The sequence below is a fragment of the Vanellus vanellus genome, assembly GCF_965231255.1.
Source record: "Vanellus vanellus genome assembly, chromosome: 15".
Classification (NCBI taxonomy): Eukaryota; Metazoa; Chordata; class Aves; order Charadriiformes; family Charadriidae; genus Vanellus; species Vanellus vanellus.
Genome location: NC_138920.1, coordinates 6916215 through 6940088, shown reverse-complemented (window position 1 = coordinate 6940088; position 23874 = coordinate 6916215). Strand labels below are relative to the sequence as shown.

The 23874-nt window shown below is 50.1% G+C and overlaps 1 protein-coding gene across 2 annotated transcripts in view; it reads right to left on the bottom strand.

The window, feature by feature from the left end:
• Positions 1-6416, bottom strand: part of TOP1 (DNA topoisomerase I) — a 68943-nt gene extending 62527 nt beyond the window's left edge. The window contains exons 1-2 of one of the 2 annotated variants that reach the window (XR_014269725.1): positions 6246-6414; positions 5554-5578 (exon numbers count right to left, since the gene is read on the bottom strand). Coding sequence is in view for 1 of the 2 variants with exons in the window: in XM_082490944.1 (XP_082347070.1) it covers positions 5554-5578; positions 6246-6278 (58 nt within the window). In the remaining variant the exon portion in view is untranslated. Of the gene's footprint in view, positions 1-5553; positions 5579-6245 lie in introns of both variants that reach the window. The other variant, XM_082490944.1, reaches the window with a different exon arrangement.
• Between the last annotated feature and the right edge of the window lie 17458 nt (positions 6417-23874).

Below are 23874 nucleotides of genomic sequence, written 5' to 3'. Positions count from 1 at the left end.
TCCCTGCAGTCCAATAACAAAAAAGCAGATACACAGTTCAGATTTTAGCAGAAGTACAGCAGTTTACAACATCGGTAAGAATCTGACCCAGAGCCTCTCTCTAATAGGGCAGTGGCTTGTGCTATTTCAGCAGGTATTACTTTAACAGGAATCCAGTGAAATCATTAACAGAGGAATTTGAGTCAATGAGATGTTAAGTACTTGCCATAATTACATATTATTGCAGTTTCTGCTGACAGCACAACTCAGGAGGTTGGAATTCAATGAACTATCCAACAAGTACCTGAAGTCACAGTTGTAAATGAAATTAAATCCAAATTTGTGTTGGATCATGTTTATGAACTGTGTGCCTACTTTAGATGAAGCCATGTAAAAAGCCACACTTCTACATTGGTCCCCTGGTTAAAAATTTTTCATGTTTTACCAAGTAAACAAAGTAGCCTTGATAGTATGCTAATAACAGATATCGTTTAACACTGTAGTAAAAGAAAAAACATCTTAAGAAAATCTGCTAGGAGTAGGAAGCACACAGGCCATTAACCCCCGAAACACATCTTCCAGCACATTTAGTTAATTCTGCTGAGTTTTAACAAAAACAAAAGTTGGCCGCAGCTAACAGAAATGCATTCAACTCCCCACTCCCACAAGACACCCATTAAGTTTTAACCTGAATGCTGAATGTGTCAGAACAATTAACACAACAGACCTCAAGGTCTTTAGTAAAGCCCTTCTGAGGCTACTGCTGGGAAAATACATGCAAACAACTTAGGTAGCACATGATATTTAAGAGCCGCTTATCAACAATACATTTATTTACATTTCTGAGTCTCCGTTTCTGAGAGGTGTCAGAAATGATGCATTTACTTCAGAGTACCCACCCTTGCAACAATCTGAAGATACCTATAGTAAAGCTACACTTACATTCTACGAGCCCTGCAATAGATTGCTGTGAACATATTGAAAAATCAATGCAAAAACAAAATTAAGGAATTTTGCAGAGATTGGGGGCTGACGTTAAATACTTCTGAAATAAAAAAGCTAAGTGGTTTCAGACTTAAAACTACCCCGGGTATTGTTCTGAGGCTGTGGGCAGCACTTACAATGCAGGCTCATCACCAAGCACTGCAGTCTGGAAGGGACAGCAGGGAGTGACTCAAGGCTTGTGTTGGAAGAAACAAATTACATTCTTGGGGATTCGCATCTCCACGTATCACAAAAAAAGGAAAGGAAATTTTCAGTGGAGATATCAATCTGCATCTAAATACCGTTAACTACCTTTTGTATTTTGCATCCCTTGCCAAACATTTGACATTTAAAAGCACTGGTGACAACATGCTCCCAGGGAACTTAAAAGACAGTTTTGCCCGGACAATAGAGCACAAGCGTTTACCTTCAAGCTTCCTAACTTCATGAAGTCTGTTTAGCGCAGTGGCTCTAACAGCAGTGCTAAGGTACACAGAGCCCTATGTCAGAAGTGGCCCTGCTCTCCTTCAAAAAAACTCTCACCCATCCAGAAGGCGCCAACAAACCAGCAGCAAGGAAGAACAAATCTCATCTCCCACAGACTATTTCCCAACCATTGAAAATTCTTAAGTATCTCTGTTATGCTGCTCTTCAGTTTGTTAGCATTTAAATCACCCCCACCTTTTATGTGCACAGCTCTATCGCACACGCAGCATGAATTTAATGCAAAACACAAAGCGCGCTGAAATTCCTTAACTTGTACGGCATCTGTTCAGCACTCTTGCTATTTAATTTAAATTTCCCTCTTGCTCACTCCCCTTCATATTTTCACCCTGATATATACAAAGGTGCCACGTGAGTGCTCAGGCCAACATAAAAAAACCTGCCAGTCTGTGATAAGATGCTACAGCAGCAAGGGCTTATTTTTCCCCCTAAAAATTAATTTCTAAAGCAAGCCCCTCCTTCAAGTGTGTTTGACTTCCAGAAGCCATTTCTATGACGTTGGACAGTCAAATTCACACGACTCCTGTTAATATCCTGTAATGGTTATGACAGTGATACTGGCCTCAAATTGCATCTCAACATTACTGGTCAAGTCAACCAGAGGAAAAAAAAAAAAAAACAAAACAACACTGCTTAGAGTGATGCCTTCACTTTCTACACAGAACAGTTCTGGATTTTACTCAAGTTCTGATCACAGGCTGATGACCAGCCAACACACTAACAGCACTTAGTGGAATTTAGTAGCTTTGGAACGCAATTTGATTATTTTGCAAACAAAAGTAATTTTTATCTACTGCACTCTGCAAACACAATGGAGGAACTGAAAGTCAAGATAAATTGCTTTTAGTCTCAACGCTGTCCTCAGTAGTAAGAGGTTGTTATGTTCAACCTTAATAACAAAGCAAAGGGAAAACTCAATAGAATCCAAATAGATTTTTGCATCTGAAGTGATCTGCAATTTTACCAAGAAAAAAAAAATCAGAATGGTTCCCTCCTGGAGTACATAGTTGTGAGTCAACATTCACATCTGTGAAAAAGGGGTCATTTTCAATGACCGAGCTGTACTTGGAAACGACAGTTTTAGACTACCATTTCCCCTCTACAATGCTGAAGACTGTGACGACGTTACTTGCAAAAAAGGCTCGCTGTTTCAGCACAATATTGTTCTAGGGATGGTTTGCAAACAGGCACTGCTAGGACTGAACATGGAAAATTCTTTGCAGTGCGTACTGATACTAAAAATACAGTTAAGGTGAAAAAAATACCCACTATGGCCAAATTAAACAGGAGGTAGAATCTGGATATTGAGACGGAATGCAATTACCCAAGTTGGAATTTGCCCAGGACACTCTTGCTTAGAGTGATCTGGCTATTTAACGACAAGAAATAGCCAGGAACACATATTTACTGCTGGCACCCTCCCCCGTTCCTAACACTACCCAGCTATCAATGAAATGGGTGCGTAATCAGATCCCAGTTCTGAGCTACGACCAGGGTGCTCCTCAGTGACCCGCAGTGGGATGGCAGGTCCGCCCCCACCCACCTTACTTCAGCTGCAACAACTTGTGTGATTACAACCAGAGGTAGTATGTCCATCGACCCAGATAGGAACAACAGCAACAACAGGAAGCTTCAAAGTACTTAAGCTGCTCTGTTACTGATACACTATCCAGAAGTCACCCAAAACATTCTTTATTAGCAAAAATGTTTACTGCTGGTACATTCAACATTTAGAATGAGTCAGTACCAGCCCCCAGAAAAAACTTCCCTTCCCCCAAACGTAAAGAGGAAAGGCAGCCTAAAAGGAGACTTTGGCTCTACTGTTAAGTGCCACCTAACAATAATCAAAGTACAAACCAATCCTAAACATCTGAAAAAAAAAAAAAAAAAAAGTACTTGAGATTCCTACCACTTACTCCTAATCTTTGCCACTAAATAGGATCAAAACAAGAATATAAGGGCTAGATTCACCGCTATGCCTAAATGAGGACCGCTGTTCTCAGACCTGCGTGTGACAATTCCCAACACAGAAGTGCAAAGAACTCCTGTGTAGAGGAAACAAGACTCGGAGCAAGCAGAGGTGACAGGTTTTCAGGAAGATCAGTCCTGGTCACAAGGTCAGAGAGGACAGTGTCTATTCCGCATTATTCCCTCATCAAGACTAACAGGGTTACATGCACCTTTCAGCGCCGAAGAGGATTTTGGATTTTAGAGGCCTCTGATCAGTCACTATGATGTTACACGTCTGTCATAAAATAATTACAACAGGAGGAAAAAGGTGCCGATGCCTACACTGGTATGAATTTGTTGGGTATGTTGGATTTACTAGGAATTCAGTTTTTCCATCAAGGTGTCTTACTTTGCATTTCTGTATTGAATTCCTCCAACACATGATAGAAATAAAAACTGGAGGAGTTTTAAGTGCTGCATGCCTAAAACCCTTACAAGAATAAAATAGCACATGGTCACAACAGAGGAGAAAAAAATCCCTCTAAGAGGTTCACGGAAAGCTGGAGTGGAAAGGTCAAATACGCATCATTTCCCCTATGTAAATCAGTACATAACTGAAGCTTACCAGGGAGTACTTTTCACTAAATAAAAGTGATCCTTAAACAAGTATTTTCCAGCATAAGAAAGCTACAAGAATTCAAATACACACTTATATTTACATTACTTCAGGAGTTCCTCCTGCACTTCTTGAGAAGTCCACTGCACCCTTTTTTCTGTTAAGAATTATTCTTAGAGCCCTACTATAGATTCAGAATGGAAATAAAAGTTCAAAAACTGCATATTCGCTACTGCCCTGCTCCTATTGCACACACACAATCACATTCCAATGAACTGACAGAAAGAAAGGTGCACACAAAGGTAGATTTGTAAATATTTACACGCAGTAGGCTACAACGCAACCAAGCACATGGACATTGTCCAGGAAAGCGTGTTAAAAATCAGTATAACTCTTTTCAGCAATTTTTTGTCCTCTACCACCTCACCAGTCAGAGGACAGCTCAGAGTTCCTTACACATCCCAGTGACAATAACACATACGCACAAAGGTAGGTGCTACGTCCTCAACTCCCCTCCACCCTGCTTAAGCCCTTCAATTTGTCACCTACCAACCTGGGGGGGGTTATTGCAATTAGCTTGCTTCCTAGAAAAATGAATAGACAGCCAAAAAAAGTTAGCAGCCATCAGGCTGATTAGAAAAGATATTATACATGTATATATATGAATATAAAGATATATATAGACACGTAAGTGTATATATAAATATATACAAATATATAAAATTCCAGGACTCCTATAATGTTTCTGAATGAAATGAACAGTTAGCTTGCAAACTTTCTGAAGTGATGCTGTCTACCTTTCTGGAATTGTCTACACCGCCTTTTTTTTTTTTTAATGTGGGCTTCTATTTTAATTAAAAAGCTCCACCCAACAAGGTAAAGTTACATCAATTAAATAACAAGGAAAGACATAAGACTGATCTTAAAATGGATGCAGCAGAGTCTTTTAAAGAGCAACATGTTGCAATCACCTTTCATTTTAGGGGAAGGGAGGGATTCCCTGAAAGGAACAGAGCCGGGGAGCAGTGGGGGCAGGGAGGCTGCGATAAAAAAAAAAAAAAACGGCTCGGGGATTTATTTTAGGTTAAAACTTTGCTTTCCCCTCCGTTAAGAAGGGGCTGGGGGCCGGGGATCCCCGCCCGGTGCCTCTGTGGAAGGCTCCTCTCCGGCAGCCCGGGGAGGAGGAGAAGGAGAGAAAGCCACACAGAAGAGAGGAGAAAAAGAAAATGGCGCAGAGACTAAGTCCCGACCGTCGACAAGGCGACTTTCCAGGGAGGAATCGGGGCCCAAAGGGGACCCCGGGAGAGGCGATGGGCTCGGATCGGAGGCCTCCGGTGCCCCCACTACGGGAAGCGGGGGTCGGGGTGGGGCGAGGCCGCCGGGAAAGGGGGGCTTTTGGCGGCTCGATGGGAACAATGGGGCCGGTGAGCGAGGAGCCGGGACTTAGTCTCTGGGACGCCATGTCTGTGCGCGGCCGGCGCGGCGCGGCGAGGCGAGGGGCGCGCCGGGGCCACACTCACCGTTCGCTCGGAAATCCGCCTCGATCTGCGGGGAGAGGAGACAGGGAGACACCGTGAAAAACGCCGTCCCGGCGGGGGCTTTTTTTTTTTTTTTTTAATTTTTTTTTTTTTTTGAGGGGTCGGCACTGGATTTCCACCTCCTCCCCTTCCATCATTTTCATTTTTAAGGAAATTAAAATACCAAATAAGAATGGCACGATGCAGAAGGTGCCCTCCGCGGCGGGGGGTAGGGTGAACCGTCCCCCAGCACCCGCACAGCTCTTAGGGTAACACCTCCCCCCCCCCCCCCCCTCCCCCGCAAGGGGAACGAGTCAGGGAAAAGTGGCCAGCCGCCCCCCTCCCCTTCTCCCAGGCAGGGGGGCACACACGAGCCCGCTCTCTCCCACCTGGGCAGAAACGGGTCCCGGGGCTCGGTAAAGGGGGGGTGTCGGTGGATGGGGGCGCCCAGCACGACGCGGGGAGGGGGGGGGGACACAGGCCGGGTTGACAGTGCTGTCCCCAGACGCGTGGGCTACCCCCAGCGGGGGCAGGCAGGGACAGCAGCAGGGCAGGTCTCCCCCTCTCTGAGGGTAACGGAGGCGGGGGGATCAGCCGGGCCCGCAGGGCCGACCTGAGGGGAAGTAAGAACCCCGCGGCCTCGGTGGCGAGAGGCCGGGGTATCCCCCGGGAGCGGGGGGTGAAGGGGCGCTCACCTGGGAATCGTTGTGCAGCTGGTCCCCGCTCATGCCGGAGGGCGCGGGAGGCCGAGCAGAGCGGAGCGGAAGGAGAGGAGAGCTGAGGAGAGCCGAGCCGCGCCGCGCCGAGCCTGGACGGAAGGCAGAGCGCAACGCCGGGTTGTGTAACAGACTAAGTCCTCATTTCGGCGCACTGCGCAGGTGCGCTGCCTTTTAATGGCGGGGCGGGGCCGAGACAACGCGAAGCGGGTACTCGGGAAACGGCAGTTCGGCTATTTGCATCCGAGCCACGCCTCCGCCCCCCGGCGCGAGTCGGCGAGATTTGCATACAGACCACGCCCCGCCCGTGTGCTCCCCCTGAACGCAGCCCACCCCCGAGCCCTGCGCCGGCTCGCTTTTTACATATCCGGTCCCGCCTCTTCCTCCCTCTTCTCCAATCGCGCGGCAAAAGCCGGCTGTCATTTGCATACTGGATCCCGCCCCCCCTCCCCACCGCTGAAGGAACCCGGCGCATTGTGTAAGAACCCGTGCCCCACTGCGCGTGCAGTGCGCATGCGCCCCACCCCACCCTGCAGGCCGCCGGCTATATTTGCATACCAAGCCCCGCCTCTTGTCCCGTAGGCTCCGCCCCCGCACTGTCAGGGGAGCATGGCGGCGCCCTGACGGCGGGAGGGGGTGGCGGGGCGGGAGCCGTGTGTCCGCCCCCCGGATCCCCTTGATAATTGGCACAGCTACATCGTGAGCACCCTGCGAGGCCCCACAGCCCTTGCTAAAGGAACGGGCTGCTGGGTTTCCTTGGGAGCCCTCGGGGCATGCCCTGGGCCTGGCTGGGGCCTAGAAGGCCTGCCCGGGGCCTGGCCGGCCTGCCCCCCACCCCCGGGCCGGGTTTAACCGTGAATCGGGGCAAGACGTATCCTCGCGGCAGCCGGGAACTGGTTATGGCCACGCTTCTGGCATCCTGGTCAATGCTAGGCTGGGCTGTGGCACGTGGAGACATTGATGGTGTTGTCTGGGGTGGGTGACTCCACCTGGATGGTGTCTCCCCTCCAGATGGGCTGGTGGTGGGCTTGGGGCCTGACAGGCCTTTCTGTTACACCAGCGCTCTGCAGGAGGAACTCTGCGAGCGTGACTGAGTCACACTGCTACAAAACCTGTATAAGCACAAATGGCCTGATGTGCAGTTGGATTTTGAGCATTTCAAAACGATGCGGCTGTTAGTTCTCTGGCAGGAAAGGAGCCGGGTTTGGTGCATGCATCTGTCCTGCAGAGAGACCGAGCGTGTGACTGACCTCTCGTTATTTGTCTGTGCAAATGTATCAGGCTGGAATGCAGAGGTTGCAGTAACCATGCAGAGATTCCATTGTGCCGGGCGCTGTACAGCTGCCCTGCATCCAGATAAGAATGATGCTAAGGAGGGACGCAGATCAGGCAGGTTTGGGCTGATGTTAAAGTCAAGGACAGCAACGGTGCATTGCAAATGGGAGCTTTCTGCTTTAAAAAGGGATCAGCCTGCAAGATTTTTCTTCCAGCGTAAACAGGCCCTTTAACTTTTTTGTCTCACAAGGAAACAGAGGGTAAAAAGGAAACAAAAGCTTTATTTTCTTTTAGCGAATGTGAGAATGAATCACATACCTACCTAGAAAAACACCCCCGTGCCCCAACCCAAATCTGAAGACATATATTTGTGTTCTGCAGCAGCTTTGCTAAGGGGTTTTTCTTTTCGGTGTGCTGAATGGCAGGTTTAGTATGCATGGCTGGTACATGTCTCACAGGACTGCCTCCAGTCTTCTTGGAGCTTCCATCCTGTGCTGCAACACAGACTGTACCTTTCCTCAGCTTCTTTACACAACCAGAGCTTTGATTTGACACTAAAATAATCTGGTGCTGCCAGGCTATCTGAAGAGATACATCAAAATGTAAGCAGTGACAGCAGCCACCTATTTGCACTGCATATTTATATCCTGTAAAGGGAAAACTCTGTCACTTTCTTACTGTCTTCAGAAGAGGATCTGAGGACTTCCCTTTTTTTATCAAGAGCAAGCAAATATTTCTGGCTCCAGAGCTGTTTATTATGCAAACTGATTTAGTCACAGTTAGGTTTTTAAATATAAACATAATGAAAAGGCTGTTGCAGACACCTCTCCTGTTGGAAGAGGTGTTTGCTCCTAGCTCACAAGAATGAGATGAAAGGGGGCTTTGAGCCCCTCCTTGCTGCCATCCGAGGGTGCAGAGGCTGTGTCCACCAATGTGGGACAGCCTGTGAGCAGTTGGGCACCTGCATCTTTGGGCACCAGAGATTCCTAAAAGCCGTTTCTCTGAAGCAGCAATTTCACTTTAAATCATACATATCTGTCTCCCCAAGAAGCCTTGCTCAGGTGGCTGTGCACTGCCACAAGAGAGGGACCGGCTCCAACCCCCACCACGCTGCAGCTGCCGCCAGCCCCCTTCAGAGGAAAGGAAAGGATCACTACCTCTCCTAGCAGCTGCCATCTTCACAGGCATTTGCAAGCACACGTCTGTTGCAAAACACAGCCTCCAAACTGGCACATGAGAGGCTCAGTGCTGCGCTGTCTGCTGACAGCCAGCTAGGAGAGCCCTGAATGTAAAGGGAGCTGCCCGGTTTGTTAGCTCAGGTCCTAATAAAGACCACTCCCATGGCAGCAGTGCCAGATCCGTCAATGACAAGCTAAACTTTGTGCCACTGCTGTGAAATACCACTCATATGATAAAGAAAACCTCTGACTGAGACATCCATACCCAAAACAAGCAGAAGTGTCTCCCTTGGATCAGTTCTCATCTGCTACATCTTGTCTCTGCTCTCCCGTAGGGTTAGCTTGGGGCCCGAGTGGAGTGTGTGAAGAGCCTCTGCTCCGCTGTTAGATCCCAAGAAGCAGGGAGATACATAACTTGTTCAAAAGCACATTAAACTGTAACACCTGTGTGGCCACATCTGTTGCAACAAGTCATATGATTTAAAAAAAAAAAAAAAACAAAACACAAAACCAACCCTCTGATCTCACTGGGCCCCCTCCAAACCTATAACCTGCACCATCACACTCCAGGAGTCTGCACAGCCCTCGTCCCCTTCCAAGCTTGCATCCTTTGCTGCTGGGGAGGCTCTACCAAAGGAAGGGAAAGGCCCATACAGGACACGCTGCTGTACAACCAGCCCTTTCAACAGCAGAGGCTGGCAGTGAAGTGGTTAACGTGCTTGGACCCGTTTCCTTAGCAAGCCTGTGCACACCCCATCAAGATAAATGGGGGAAGCTCACGCCTCTGAGTGCTGTTGTCTCTCTTGGTCTCTCCAGGGCTCCCTGGGATGGCAGTACATCACCATCAGGTTAATGTAGCCTAGGTGGTTGCTTGCAAAAAGAAACGGCTGGAAACTACATGTTTAAATTAAATCATAAATCGTCCCGGATATAAAACCTGTAGGAAACCCTCCCGTTCTTGATCCTGGTAAATTGTGAGATTTGATTTATTTGGCGTAGTGGGGACTTATTGCTGTGCTCAGGGTGCCTGTTTCGGGAGAGGGAGCAGGGTGCCTTTTTCCTGACCAGCTTTACGGTCCTGTGTCAGGATGGGATCCTACATGTTGCTCCAGCCTGAGTCCCTGCTCTTGCGCATGGATGAGACCTGTAAATGCGGGAAATCCCCTTGCCAGACCAGGCTTGTGGCTGCGCTGTGCCTGCAGGGTGGCTTCAGCCTCCACTTCTGCACTGCTCCTTTCTGGATGCTGGAGCAGAGAGTTCGGGAGAGCAACAGCTTCCACAGACCTGCCTCCCTCATGCAGCACTTGGGCCAGTGGCTCTCAGAGGGATCTGCAAAGTCTTTGTCAAATGTGACCCCAAAGGCCAGACAGTGCCCCGTGCAGCACAAGCAGGACTCCTGCCTTCCCCAGGCGTCGGAGCCAGCACGGGTTCCATGGGGTCACGGTCCCCAGGCCAAAACAAGGCTGTGCTGTCCCAGGCGTAGGAAGCTGAACGTAAATACAAAAGTGAGTCTCTAGGACCAGCACAGGACACAAAACATATGCATCCAAACCCCTAAACCTTCTGTAGCTCTCTTTCCAAGCCATTGCCTTGCTTTTAGCCTCCTGTGAAGCCATCTATATTGTGTTCCTTCAGTTAATTCTCTTCTATATTCAGCTTTAGTATATGATACATTTCAAGGGTGTAAGTGAAACAGATTTGGTAAAATACTTCCATGTCTTGATATTTTTGATTACAGTATCAAAAGTTCAGGTCTTTGACCCTCTTTCAGAGTGCAAGAGGAGGAACACAACATTGCCAACTCGTCCAATTTTATTAACAGTCCCACGTATCCAAGTTCACTTGTTTTGTTTTCCTTGGTGTTATTGCTTAAGAATCTCTACTTTTGTTAGAGGCAGCAGCAAGTTTCAAGTACTTATGTTTTAGGAAGAAAACATATATTTAAATAAAAGTCTTCTGAATATGAAACAAGTGCATTCTGCTAACAAAGAGGTGACAAAAGATCAGTTACGAAACAGATTTAAACCCAAAAATCTATTTTTTAAAAGCTTGTCACAATTTTTGATTCTTAGCTTATTTGTAAAAGCTATGGCTCGGATACTTGTATTGCTAGTCTATGATTTTTCACAGCCAGAGACATCTGCCTGATGTGCAGGATTCCGGATCAGTGTAATCCTGTAAACCTGCCGTCACTGTAACAAAGTGACACTTGTACAAAATAGGAACAGTAAGATATACGACTCCCCTCATTTTTCATTAGGATAACCTGCTCAAACACTCATACCCATTACGTACTGTCAAATGTTTGGAAACTGAATGATCTCAGTGCTTTGTAAGCTCTTTATTTTCCACTTTAATAAACCACAGCAATTATTCACAGTTTTATATGTAAGACAGGGGAGCAAATTAAGCAGAACCAGCAGATACCATCCTAAGTGGGAGCTTTCAAAGGTCGGTCTTAGTTGCTGAGTCTCACCAGGGACAGAAAAAGTCCTGGGAAATTATTAGTTAGAAAACAATAGCTGATATCAATTGAACTTTATTATGTCCTCATTTACCATGGTTAAGGAAGCCAGGAGTGGTAGAAAGGTTAATATAATGGAAAGAAGACCATGGATTGCTGGGCAGAGAATGGGTTGAGAGCAGTGCTTGAGAAGAAGGACTTGGGGGTTGATGAGAAGCTCAACATGAGCTGACAATGTGTGCTGGCAGCCCAGAAAGCCACCGGCATCCTGGGCTGCATCAAAAGAAGGGTGTCCAGCAGGTCGAGGGAGGTGATTCTGCCCCTCTACTCCGGTCTGATGAGACCCCACCTGGAGTACTGCGTCCAGCTCTGGGACCCCCAACATAAGAAGGACATGGACCTGTTGGAGCAGGTCCAGAGGAGGGTCATGAAGATGATCAGATGATCAGGTGTTGGAGCACCTCTCCTATGAGGAAAGGCTGAGAGAATTTGGGTTGTTCAGCCTGGAGAGAAGCGTCTGGGGACACCTTATAGCAGCCTTCCAGTACCTAAAGGGACCCTACAAGAAAGCTGGAGAGGGACTTTTTACAAGGGTGTGTAGCGATAGGACGAGGGGAGATGGCTTCAAATTGGAAGAGGGGAGATTTAGATTAGATATCAGGAAGAAGTTTTTCACTATAAGGATGGTGAGACACTGGCCCAGATTGCCCAGAGGAGTTGTGGCTGCCTCATCAATGGAGGTGTTCAAGGCCGGGTTGGACAGGGCTTGGAGCAACCTGGGCTGGGGGGAGGTGTCCCTGCCCATGGCAGGGGGGTGGGAACGAGATGATCTTTAAGGTCCCTTCAAGCCTAAACCATTCTATGATTCTGTGGTAATCTAAAGAGCATGTAACTGCATTTTCTCATGGAGCCAGCTAACATACACAAACACGTATACATCTGCTGTGACGGTTTGCGGCTGCTGTGTGACCATTGCCTAATGCTGAATACAATCAGGCATCTCTGCTCCACTACGCCACATTGCCTCCCTGTTCCTAGCAAATAAAAGTAACACTCCCACTTGAGAAAGCAATAAGAAACCCACAAGCAGGACCTTGCTTCAGGCTGTCCTCCTACTTTTACTGTGTAGAGCAGTGCCTTGTATTTGGAGGTTACCTCGTCGCCCGGGCTCCCAGCAGCAGAGCATGGGTGCTTCAGGAGCCCCAGAGCACACAAGAAAAGCCACCCTTGCATAACGTGGCAAGTGTAGGAGGCAACAGGATGGCTCTTTTTGAGCATTAGCGTGTTGCAAGTGTAAGTGAGATAAGGAGCCATTTAATATAATCTGTGCCTCTTGGAATGAATTTCTCATGAATTTAGGCTAGCTGGTTTCACTTCTTTTTTTCTCCCGTAGCTGATTTCCGTTGCTGTTTCTCACATAGTAGTGTACTTCTGTGATGCAGATTCCTGACATTGCAAGGAAAGTGTCCAAACACTTCTATTCATATCACAACTGCTATTAAAAAATACCCAGAGTTAAATTTGGTACCCACAGTTAATAAATGGTTCTCCTTTGCAGTACAATGAGATAATATTTCCCCTGTCTGTGGTGTTTTCCATCCAAAGGAAAGAAGAATCCCCATTTTGGGAAAGAAATTGCTCACTTGGAGTGCTTCCATTCCTGGACTTGTGCCACGTGAAGAATGCTGGGCCCAACTCCAGGAGATCTGAGCAGTGTAAACCCATCCAAAATCCGTGGGAGCTCTGATACTCATCACCCCAAGCACCAGGCCAGACGTAACCCAGAGACCACCCCTGCTAAACCCAAAAGCACTTTTGAAATAGAGCCTTTAAAAACTTTGCTCAAGTCAGTGGCAAGAGCTGAAAATTCAGCAGAAGCTCTTGGTACAACTTCCCACCCACCGCCATGCCAGCGTGCCGTGCCCTCCTACCCGGAGACTCATGCCAAAGACCTGCTGTAGCCTGAGGGCTTGGAGGTGGCCTAAGTTCAGCTTAGTCTGGAAAACTCAGTGGAGCAGAGCCCCCAAACCTCAGGGAACTGCCCTTTTGCTAGCTTGCCTTGCAGGCTGGAGCGGAGTTTGACCAAACGCGGGTGCTTTCAGACTTTAAAGCTTGAAGAAGGTGTGAATTGCTCACGCCTTAGTCAGGAGATGACATGTGGCCCTATTAACGGTTTATTAGTTTTGGTGGTCCCGTGTCATTGGGCAGTGCTTCCCAGGGAGGAATGAGAGTCCTGTGCTCGCAGGGCTTCAAGGGCTGCTCCGTTCCTGCTCTGGTATGGGCTCACACTTGGGTGATGCTCACAGCCGTGGCTGTGCTCCCCAAATTGCTACTTTCACATGGCAGCAGCGGACGGGCCAGCAGGGACTGCCACAAAAGCACTGCATCTTGCTCGGTGCACCAGGCTGTTCCTCCCACCCTGCACCCCCTCCAACACAGGCTGCTGTCCTCCGATTGCCGTGCCAGCGCCAGGGACTCTTACCCAGTGCCTTGGTTCTCAGCAGCAGCTCCAAGGGGTTCTGCCACACGGGATCTCAGTGGGCAGATGCAGCATCTGTCCTCGTCTGTGGCTCTGGGTGGACCTGATTCCCCTTGAGCACAAAAGTAAAATAAAACAGAAGGTCTTTTGCAAGTTGACGCTTGGTAAAGATGAGATGAGGACAAGCCCTGCTTGTGGGCTTGCAAATCCTCCACACCAAGGACAGTCTGCTGTGAGTTACACAGCTTTGAACCTCTCTGTGCTTATACTGGCATAGAAGGCTGATGGCTCCTCCCTGCCAGCACAGGTGACGGGGTGAGAAATGCAGGTGTGGGATCCTCTGCTGATGAATGATTCAAAGGAGTCGGGGCTTTTCAGGTCTAAGCTCATCAGCCTGATTAATCGTGCCATTACTGAGCAGAGGTAGCCTAAGGCCAGGTCTGCTAAGGGCCGTCCTCTCCCCGGAGGTGGGTTAGACCTTAGCACCCCCTCACCGTCCAGGAGTGGCCCATCAGACCATGCCTGGGTCCAGCCGGAGTGCAAACCCTCAGGGTAATACTGAGATGCAGCAAATCATTGGCAGAGGCAAGCGCAGAACGCGGAGGGGTTGTTCCTTTAGGGCAGGACTGCCACGCTTCACCCCTCAGATCAGACCCCCGAGCCAGCGGCACCCATGGGTGCTGATGACGAACGCGATGTCGCGGTGGCACGCTGTGTCCGCAGGCAGCGTCACGTCAGGCTGGAGAGGTTTTTGGGAGACGCTTGTGTCTCAGCCTGGGCTGTGAGCTCTGAAAATTAAATGAGCTGCTCTTTCAGCTTTTTAATTGACTCTGTAAATCAGAGTTTAAAGGGCCACTGTTGGAGTGAATCTGACCAAATTTGTACATTTTATTAAATTAGATAGGCCTGTATAAAAATGTCTATATCACCGGTTTAAAATTTATTTATCGTGGTTTTAGCTGGAACATAAATCTTTCCTAAAATAACTTGCAATGTTGGTATTGTACCAGAGCTACAAAAGCCTAAGCGTGAACCCCTGATCAGGAAATCCACCAAAACCTCAAGTGGAAATAACTACTTTAAAGTAATTTTGTCAGGGAGGAAGTAATGAAGGTGCTTTGTAAGGAAACAATAATCAATCTCAAATCATGAATAATTATGAAAAGATTTTAAAAATAATGTTTTCTTTTACTAATGTTGGCTTGATTTTTTTTTCTTTATTTTTAAAAATGAGTTGTCACCTTTGATGGGCTTTAGATTCACAAACTCCTTAGAATCTTCTGGAACATTAATAAATATTTGCATGTCATATAGAGGTCTTCATAAAAGAGAAATGTGAGGTGAATATTCCCAATACCAAGGATTTCATAGCCCTTTTCAAAAATCCACATCCCAGAAATAATGAGACTGGATTTAAAATAATAAATGTAACTTTCTTTTTGAGTTCTTAGCACTGATGTCTTGAAGGTGCTTTTATTGTCATCATTTTTTATGAGGTAGAATAGAAACTTAGACCTGATCTGCTCAATATAGCTGCACTGATTTAACACAGCAGCAAATCAATTTAATTAGATCAGTGATTAGATGTTATGTGAGAACACCTCCGTGCTAAGGGAGGTGTAAACTACTGGGGAATTACACCTTTAGGTCAGAGAAACAAACTGCTGACTTAAAAAAAACCCAACACAACAAACCAAAAAAAAACCCCAAATAAAAAAGGTTTTTCCTTTAACACATCTTTTTCTGGACCGAACTAGAGAATGGGGTGGGTCAGCTGTGAGGAGGGAAGGTGGGTGCAGTCACCCCGCCTGTGTCAAGGTGGCCAAGAAAAGGTGGTAGGAGAAACTTCTTATGGTGGTAACCTCCGGACCCTGATCACTGACATGTCTACATCTGGTTGTGCAAGACGGAGCAGGGCAGAACAGCGCAGACCGTAATTAGCAAAAGGATGGTCCAGCAGCCCTAGTCCTGGATCAGTACCATCTACGTCTACATTGATATCTTTGTGTATATAGAGAGAGATAAACAGGCAAAAATAACGATGGCTTTAGAGAGCTCAGATGTTACGGAGATAGCACAGAAACACGGGTAAGCAGCTGTCTAAACTGATGTTCAACTTCATCTACAGCCTGCTGCCCGGTGCTGATGAGGATGATTATTTTTTGCTACTGTTTTGATCATCTGCAAGAAGCTCTGTGCAAGCAGAGCCCGGTGCCCGCTTGGCAGGCAGACGCAGGCAGCTGGGTGCAGGATGGGTGCTGCTGCTCTCGGGGCAGGAAGCCTCTCTCGGTGTGTCTGAGGGTTTTTCCATGTAGCCCCGAGACCTCCTGGCAGCAGGCTGTGACACAGAGCAGACGACTTCCTACAGCCTTCATCAGGACTGCGCACCTCCGAATTCATCACGGAGGAGTGTTAACGTTAACTCTAAGCAATAAAGTGAGGGTGTGCAGATGCAGTTACAAAGAGAGGCTTAGCCAGCCCTAAGCAGAAGGTTTGAGGTACTGGTTTAAACATCTTTTCCTATGGCTAGCGTAGCCGGTGTGTTTATATGAAAGCAGGCTGGTAGCAAAGCACAGCTCATGTCACAGCCCGACCGCGTGGATGTGAAGCAGTCTTAAAAAATAAATAGAAGTAACAAGGAGCCCAGGAGAAAGTGTCTCTTTGGAAGCTGGAGATGGTATGGGAAGACAGCAATAGTGTTTTAGCCCAGCTTTTGGTCTCCCTGGGTTTCTGCTGCTGTGGACTGGGGCACACATCTTCCTCCAGAGACACACGAGAGGCCCCACGAGCCCGTTGCAGCGGCTGCTGTGAGCAGCCGTGGGGCTGTGGCTGCGAGGGGAGCGGCCAGCGGTGCCAGCAGGGAGACCGTGGGGGAGATAGGAGGAGGAAAAAAGGTTCAGGAGAGGATGGAGACACACAGCAACTGCTCTCTGCTTCCAGGCACCAAGGCAAGCGAGAACCCAACCAGACGGGACCATCTTCTTCCTCACCCCTGAGCTGAGCCCCATCTCTTGTTGCCACCCATCCCCCTTTCCTTTTCCAAGGGCTCCTGGATGCAGCAGGAAGGAGCAGAGCTGGAGATGGGGCTGTACAGCCACCGAACGTCAAGGAGCAGAAACACAAATATCCTGGCCAGCTACTGACATGATGCTTGATCCAAAGTCACTAAACCAGTAAGAAAGGTTCATTACTGTTCACGGGGCTCCAGGACAGGGTCCCAAGCTGGCCACACAGAGGGAAGAAGACGGGTAAGACCAGAGCAGCTGCTCAGCTCAAGGGAGCAGCATGGCCTGGAAGCACAGGGTGAAATCCTGCCTCCTGGGAGGCTGGGGGTGCTGTGCATCAACTCCAGCAGCAAACGTTTGAAGCATAAGAAGGTTCAGTCCCTGGGTGACCGGATGCTTGATGAGCCCCGACCTGGCTCAGAGAGGTGCCGGAAGGGTTCTCCCAGGAGGATGGGCAGAGCTCTGGGCACACGGGGTGTTGGGCAGGCCACCGGGCTGTCACAGATGGTTTTACACGATGTGCCTTGAGTACGTGACGCTGTCGGGTGCGTCGTCAGCTCCGTATCTTCGTTTTGCATGCAGTGCATGGAAATTGGCCATCCTTCATCTGCATTGCGTTAATTAGCAGTAAAAACACAAAGCGCTGAACGATGCAGATGCTGTTCGCTTTGCCCGCCTGCCCGAGGTCCCATCCCTGCGGCGGGGACATCTCTCTCCCAGGAAAGCCTTCCGATGGCCGGAGTTTCCAGCCCAGTGTAGCAGAGGGAAGTGGCACCAACGTGGGCTTTGCTGCTGTGCCAGGACGTGAGGACACGGGAGCTGTTTCCCATGCAGCCGTGCCAGCTGGCAACCTGGCACAGGCGGCTGGCAAGGTGTAATCCAAAATAGTCCCCAGCGAGTGGGCACGGGGATGAGAGGGGGCTGGGAGGGGAGTGCAGCACCGTGCCCTCCATGGGGTGCAGGGTGGACCCCAAACCTCTGCCTTCCCCACCATGTGCTGCTCCTGACGGCATCAGAACCCCGCTGTGCCTCCGTCCCTGCAGCGAGCCACGCTGGGCTGGCAGCGCCCGCTGCCACCGGGGCAGGGCACTCATTCATAAATCCAGCGCTGGCCGGGACAGGGCTTGGGGAGGAGCTGGGGATGGAGTGGGGAACAGGAGCTGCTTTGTTGCGCTGGAGCCGGCGTGGAGAGCACGTGCGTGCGTGGAGGGAGCCGGGGGAAGAGGATCGGTGGCTTTGTGGTTGAAAGCTCCCAGTCGGCTGCTGCTTACACAGCTCGTGGCAGGGCTCAGCCCTCCCGTGGCTCCCAGAGCCCCTCTCTGCCTGCCCAGCCCCTGCCCGGGGTCAGCACACCAAACAGCCCCCCTCCCCTGTTCCTCCCCTGAGAAGCCTGGCAGAAGGGCTCGCAGCAGGGAATGGGGTCGGGAAAACCCCTTACACCAGTCGCACAGGGGAAACCCCTGGAGGCTGCAGGCTCTTTGGCCCCTTGCTTGCTTGGGGGAGCTCCTCCGGGCCTCAGTTTCCCCATTTGCAAAATGGAAGGGGGTGATGCTGGTCTCCTTGAAGTGCTTCAGAGGGAAAAGCCCCAGTGCCTGCACGGGCCAGGAGCCTGCCCCCAGCATCGCTGGCCCTGGGCTGGGGATGCTGAGCAAGGTGAGAGGGTCCCACCTGGCACAGTCATCAGCGGGTGGAGATGGGGCAGCCTGGCAGCCAGCTTGGGGCCACTTGTAGGAACAGGGCAGATAGTGGGGCAAGGGCTGCCGGTGTCCTCAGGCAGTGCCCTTAGTGCCTCAATGGACCTATTTAAGCATCCCACGATGGTGGTGTGACACCTGTGACACGTGAATGGAGGGACTGGGGAAGGTACCACTCCTGGGTGCGCCTGGGAGCAGCACCCAGCCCAGGCAGCTCAGCATCATCCTCTTCCTCACTGCGACGGGGCAGGTAACTGCGAGACTGCATCAAGGATGGAGGGCAGGACCCTTCCCAAACCCCAGCACCTCACCAGGACTCATTGCATTCTGCCGCCCCGGCTCACCCCGCTCTGCTTGCACCTCACCAGCAGCTCTGGAGTTACTCCTGATTTACACCTCATCTGGCCTCATTCTTTTGCTCCTTTGTACCTAATTGCAGGCGTGTGTCTGAGATCCAATTATTTTCATGACCATTATAAAAGCTAATAAACTTCAGCAAAGCCTCTAAAAGCCCCAGCCGCTCTGTTTGTGTGTCTGTATAGTCACCAGGGCAAAAAACATTCGTACCAACAGCACGTACAGGTCGACACAGGCACCCCTGGGGCAGTCGGATGCGGTTGTATTGCTTAAGACCATGCACTGCGATTGCTTGACAGGTAATTTAAATATAATGCAGCTGAATAACACCAATCCAAATTGCTGTGGGCAAGAGACCAGAGAGGCAGGGCACTGGGAATTGTTTTCTGCTTCAACCAGAAAGGGGTCTCTGCTGGCCCCTCAGCATGAGCCCAAATCTGTGGGCGAAAAGATGCTTTTGCTCTTTTTTGTTCGGTCTATTCCTGTTTCGACCAGGATAATTACACTGGAGCGAATTGCAGATGTCCCAGCAGGGGAGCATCAACCAGAGGGGACGGGTGCTGTGTTTTTACCGTACCAGTGTCACCGTAATGGTGTCCCACCACTGCCCTATCCTAAGGCAGGGACAGGGGATGCCTGTGGCCAGGCACTGGGCTGAGACCTGGCCTTGGGAGCAGCTGACGCTCACAGTCACCGACAAAGGCAGGAGATGCCCCAAATACAAGTGCAGCGGGTTGGAAATCTTGGTGCTGTGACCTTTGGGGCCTCCAGTCTCCCATTAGCACAGGCTTTGTACTGGAAGGGGCTTTTCTGGGTCCTAGCGCTGCTGCCTGATGGAAGGATCTGGCTGCAATCAGCTTTTGGGTGCGAGGAGGGTTATAGATAGGAACAGCTCTGTGCAAACATCTGGATTGCATAAATCCCAGCAGATGTGCTCAGAACCATGGTACAGAGAGCAGCTGTGCAGTCAGAGGCTGAACAGCAGGAGCTCAGCGAGAGTTTTTGGGACCCAGCTCGCCATCTGCCCAGGTCTGGGCAGGCAGTGCAGGGACCTCAGTGCAGAGACAGCTCAGCTCTCACCAACTTCATCTTTCTGAAAGTTTTTCTGCCCTCTCTCTGAAACCGAGCTGGCCCTCGCCGCAGCAGAGCCGCCTTCGCTTCCCCTTGGGCGGCCAGCAGATGATTAACCTGCCGTCGCGTGAACCAGCCCGGGGAAAGGCAAGCAGCACATGTGGGTTTGCTCCTGGTCAGGTGTTGCAGTGTGGGTCAAACGCAGAGTCCGCTGCTGGGCTGCAGCCTCCTGTCTCTCAGCCAAGGACACAACCCGTCCTCGGCTCCCCGGGACCAGCTCATCACTTGCTGGGACTTGCTGAAGGGCAGGTGGGGTGGAAACAGAGGCCCCTGAGCCTGACTGTCTCCTGCTGCCTTGGGCAAGTGCTGCCTTTCCATTGCCGGTGCTGCAGCAGCTCCTTCTTGCCATGGATGCCACCAAGAGCCAGGGCAGCCTACGACCACCAAGGCCGGAGCATTTGGCACCAGCAGGTCCTGCCTTCCCAGTCCTCCACCCACTCATGCACATCTCACCACGCAGTGGAAAGTGAATTTTCCAGGGTGTCCAGGGGAACACCTCGAAATGGGCAGCTCAGATTTGTCTCCAAATGACTGAGTGTGGCTTCCTCTCTTGAACCGGTGTGGGGGCTATGGGAGAGGGCAGCGGTCCCAGAGAGTAGACGTCCGCGGGTTTTATTACGCTGGTGAGGCTGTTTTCCCTCGTAGCCCCGATTGCCCCTTGTTCTGATCATCTCTCCCTGCTCCATGCAGAGGTAAATGATAGCAAAAGTACGTGCGGAGGGGGGGGGGGGGGCAGAAGGCTGAGCTGCAGATCGCCTTCTCCTACTTGACAAATTAACTCCTTTTCCGCTGGTCTCGGCTGCAGCCTTTTGCAGCGGGGCTGCAGGTCTGATCTGCCCTTGTAGTGGCTCCACCGGCAGCCTCCAGCCTTGGGAGCCAGGAATAAGGAGCAACAGCAAAGCAGCTACTGCGTACGCGTCGCAGGGCTCCTCTGATAACTGAGGAGCCCTGCGGATGAGCAGATTTGTGTTGCCCCGCGTGTGTCTGCTGAAATCTTCCACTATTTGCCAGCGGAAAAAGCCTGCCTTGTCAGTGCCGGGAGCTGACAGCACCTGCTTGGATTTTTGTGCTTTCAGACTGATCTTTTTTAGAATTCAAAACTTGCAACCTATTTTATTTTTTTTACGTTTCATTCACCTTGGTGGCTGAAAATAGCCTACGCAGTTTCAATTCCTTTTTTTCCCCCTCTTTGTTTTTTAAATCATCAGTTTCATTCTCAGACAATCTCTTTGCAGCAAAAAATATAGGTGTCTTCAGACTAAGAGCTCTGTCTTGGTTTAAAAGCTACCGGGACCGTGGCCCGAATAGGTGCTACCTCCATGTGCCCTGTGACCACCAATCCTGCCTATGCTCCCTGGCTGCCAATTTCCCCCACAGCTAGCCAAACTCTGGCCCCAAGTGATAAATATCAAAGGTCTTATTTTTGCAATTAATAAACTGGTTAACAGACATGCTTCTGAATTTCCAAAGATCTCACCGTGTGACTGAGGAGAGGGGCTGGGGGGGGGAGGCGGTGCCTTGCGTACAGGATGAAGGCAGCCCCGTGGCTCTGGGCTCAACCCCCCCCCAAATCACTGCACCCCAGTCACTCTTCCAAGGACACACACAAACCGCGCATGAAGTTCCTAACTAAAAAATTAAAACTGAATGATATTGTAATTTCAGGTGAAAAGATGCCCTCAGTAGTCATATATGTGCATTTGTACAAAGGCAACAAAACACACCAGCAGGCACCCAACACCGTCACACCTTGAGGGGAAGGTAAGGCAGCTGTGCCCATTAACGCAGGGAGAGAGAGGGGATGCAATCGGATGTTGTAGGCAAACGACGGCTGTTAAGACTGACTGAAATCAAAACTGCCAGAAATCTTTCCTGCTGGCTCCACGCCCCAAGTGTTTCCCATGCCAGTGCTGGCGGCGGGAGCCCATCGCTCCTGGCAGAGCCCCGAGAGCAGAGCCGGTCCCCGGCCAGCGCGGGTTCGTGGGCTCCCTGCGGGGCTCGACTGAGCTCTCAGGCTGGTGGGTTAATTATTAGTCGCACCATACGTAGCTGCTGTCACCCTTGGCTTTGCATGCCTGATACTAGATTAACATCTGTTAAGTGTCACCACGAGAATGTCTCTTCAGCCCCGGCTCCTCCCTTTGTTTCTCAGCTCGTGGCTGAGTCCTTGTCCGCTCGGGACAGGAATGAAAACAAGCAGAGGAGCACAGCTCTGCTGCCAGTTAGGCAGAGGGGACAGCTTCAGGCCTTCACTTGGATTCAGTTACAGCAGCAACAACGTTCTAACAGGAACTGATATTTTTATTCTTTTCATTTGCATTTGAAATGTCACTCTAGGGACATTATTATTATTGTTATTATTGCAAATGTGCGCCTTGATCTTTTCCAATCGTGACTGTGCTGTGCACACAGATCCAGACTCATCTCCTGCCCTGCAGAAACAGGTCATCCAAATTTCATTGCCCGACAGAAATTAATTGGGGCAGGAGGGAAGCAGACATCCTCCACCTGAGGAGCGTGCTACAGATCCGCTTCTGCGCTCAGGTCCACTTAGACAAGCTCTTAAAATCAGCTTTGCAACATTAAAATTCCTCCGGAGTGTGATGATTTATTAATGATTAATTACTACGTAGCCCAGAGCAGAGGTTTCTATTTTAAAAATATTCTCGTGGCTAGTAATTTTGGAGTCACGCCCATGGGAGGACTGTCACGGCTGGGACTCTTTCTTGTTAGGTGCTCTACAAACACGGGATGGGAAGGGAATTGCGGCCGTGCCTCCGAGGAGCTGAATCCTGGTTTTCTAGGAGACCTCTCCAGCCCCCTCTGCACCCAAAAATCTTACTGCAGCAGCAAGGAGGTCCCACGTGAGCAATGCGTGTGGCCAGAGAAGGTGCAGTTGTTATTACACATGAAAAGAGTCTGGGTCCTGGAAACGAACCCTTGGATTTTTCCCAGGGCAATGTGCTTGTAGGAGAATAACAAACAGAAGATCACAGGGGGCTCTGTCAGGTCATGCACCATCTGGTCTCTCATTCTTGGCTCCAGCAAGACTGAAGGGCTTGTCTTCAGCCCACCATCACTCTTGAAAATGGTTAGCATATGTGAAGGCTCTTGGCAGTCCCCAGTGCTGGCCAGGGAGAACCGGGCTTTGGGGGGAAACTGAGGCACGCCGACACGAGCTGGCCTCCTCTGACCCTCTGGGTCAACGCTGCACCAGAAAGATTTGGGTGCTCAGATCTGTGCTTAGCTCACCAAACTGAGCTGCAGTCCATCTCACTGTCTCAAGCGATGCTGTGATGTGCAAAGACACGGGCTGGCGGGGCAGCAAGCAGAGAAGACGCCCATGGCACCAGCTGTTTGTGACCACCAGACAAGGAGCTGCTCCAGCCACACTCCCTCCCCACACCTTGCCAAGCACCATCACCGTGCATCCAGCCGGCGACGGCTGGTACCGTGCCACCACGGTTGTCCTCTCCTGGGCAAACCCACGCGGCTCCTTCTGGCTTTGAAGGATACCGGAGATCTCACAGCTCTGCTGTGACAAGCCCTTGCTCTTCGCAGGTAACGGAGACCCACTGCCAAAAAGAGCTGGGGTCTGTGGTGGTGCTTTTATTTCAGATGTTCACATTCTTTCCTCCTTGAAAACACATGATTTCTTCCTCCTCAGCAGGGGAAATGAAAGAAAAAAAAAAAAAAAAAGCTGCAGGAAAGGATCTGGAACATGCTAATAACTGCACCCGCCTCTCGGGGCACATATCAATCTTCCCGCGACGTTCCCATGGAGATGACCCAATACGCCGTTCTCCCCTCCTTCCCTTTCACAGCTCTTTAACCTGCTGCAGCGGCAGGAAGTTTATAAAAACAAATCTCTGCAAATCCGGCTTGCAAAAGTTCTTTTAGGAAGGGAGACGTAGAGCCGTCGGGACTCGAGCTGCAGTGGGGCCGCCCTCTCCTCTGCCGGAGAGAGGGAAAGCAGCGCACAGGAGGGGAGGTTCAGCCCCTTGGGAGGAAGAAACGGGCCAAAG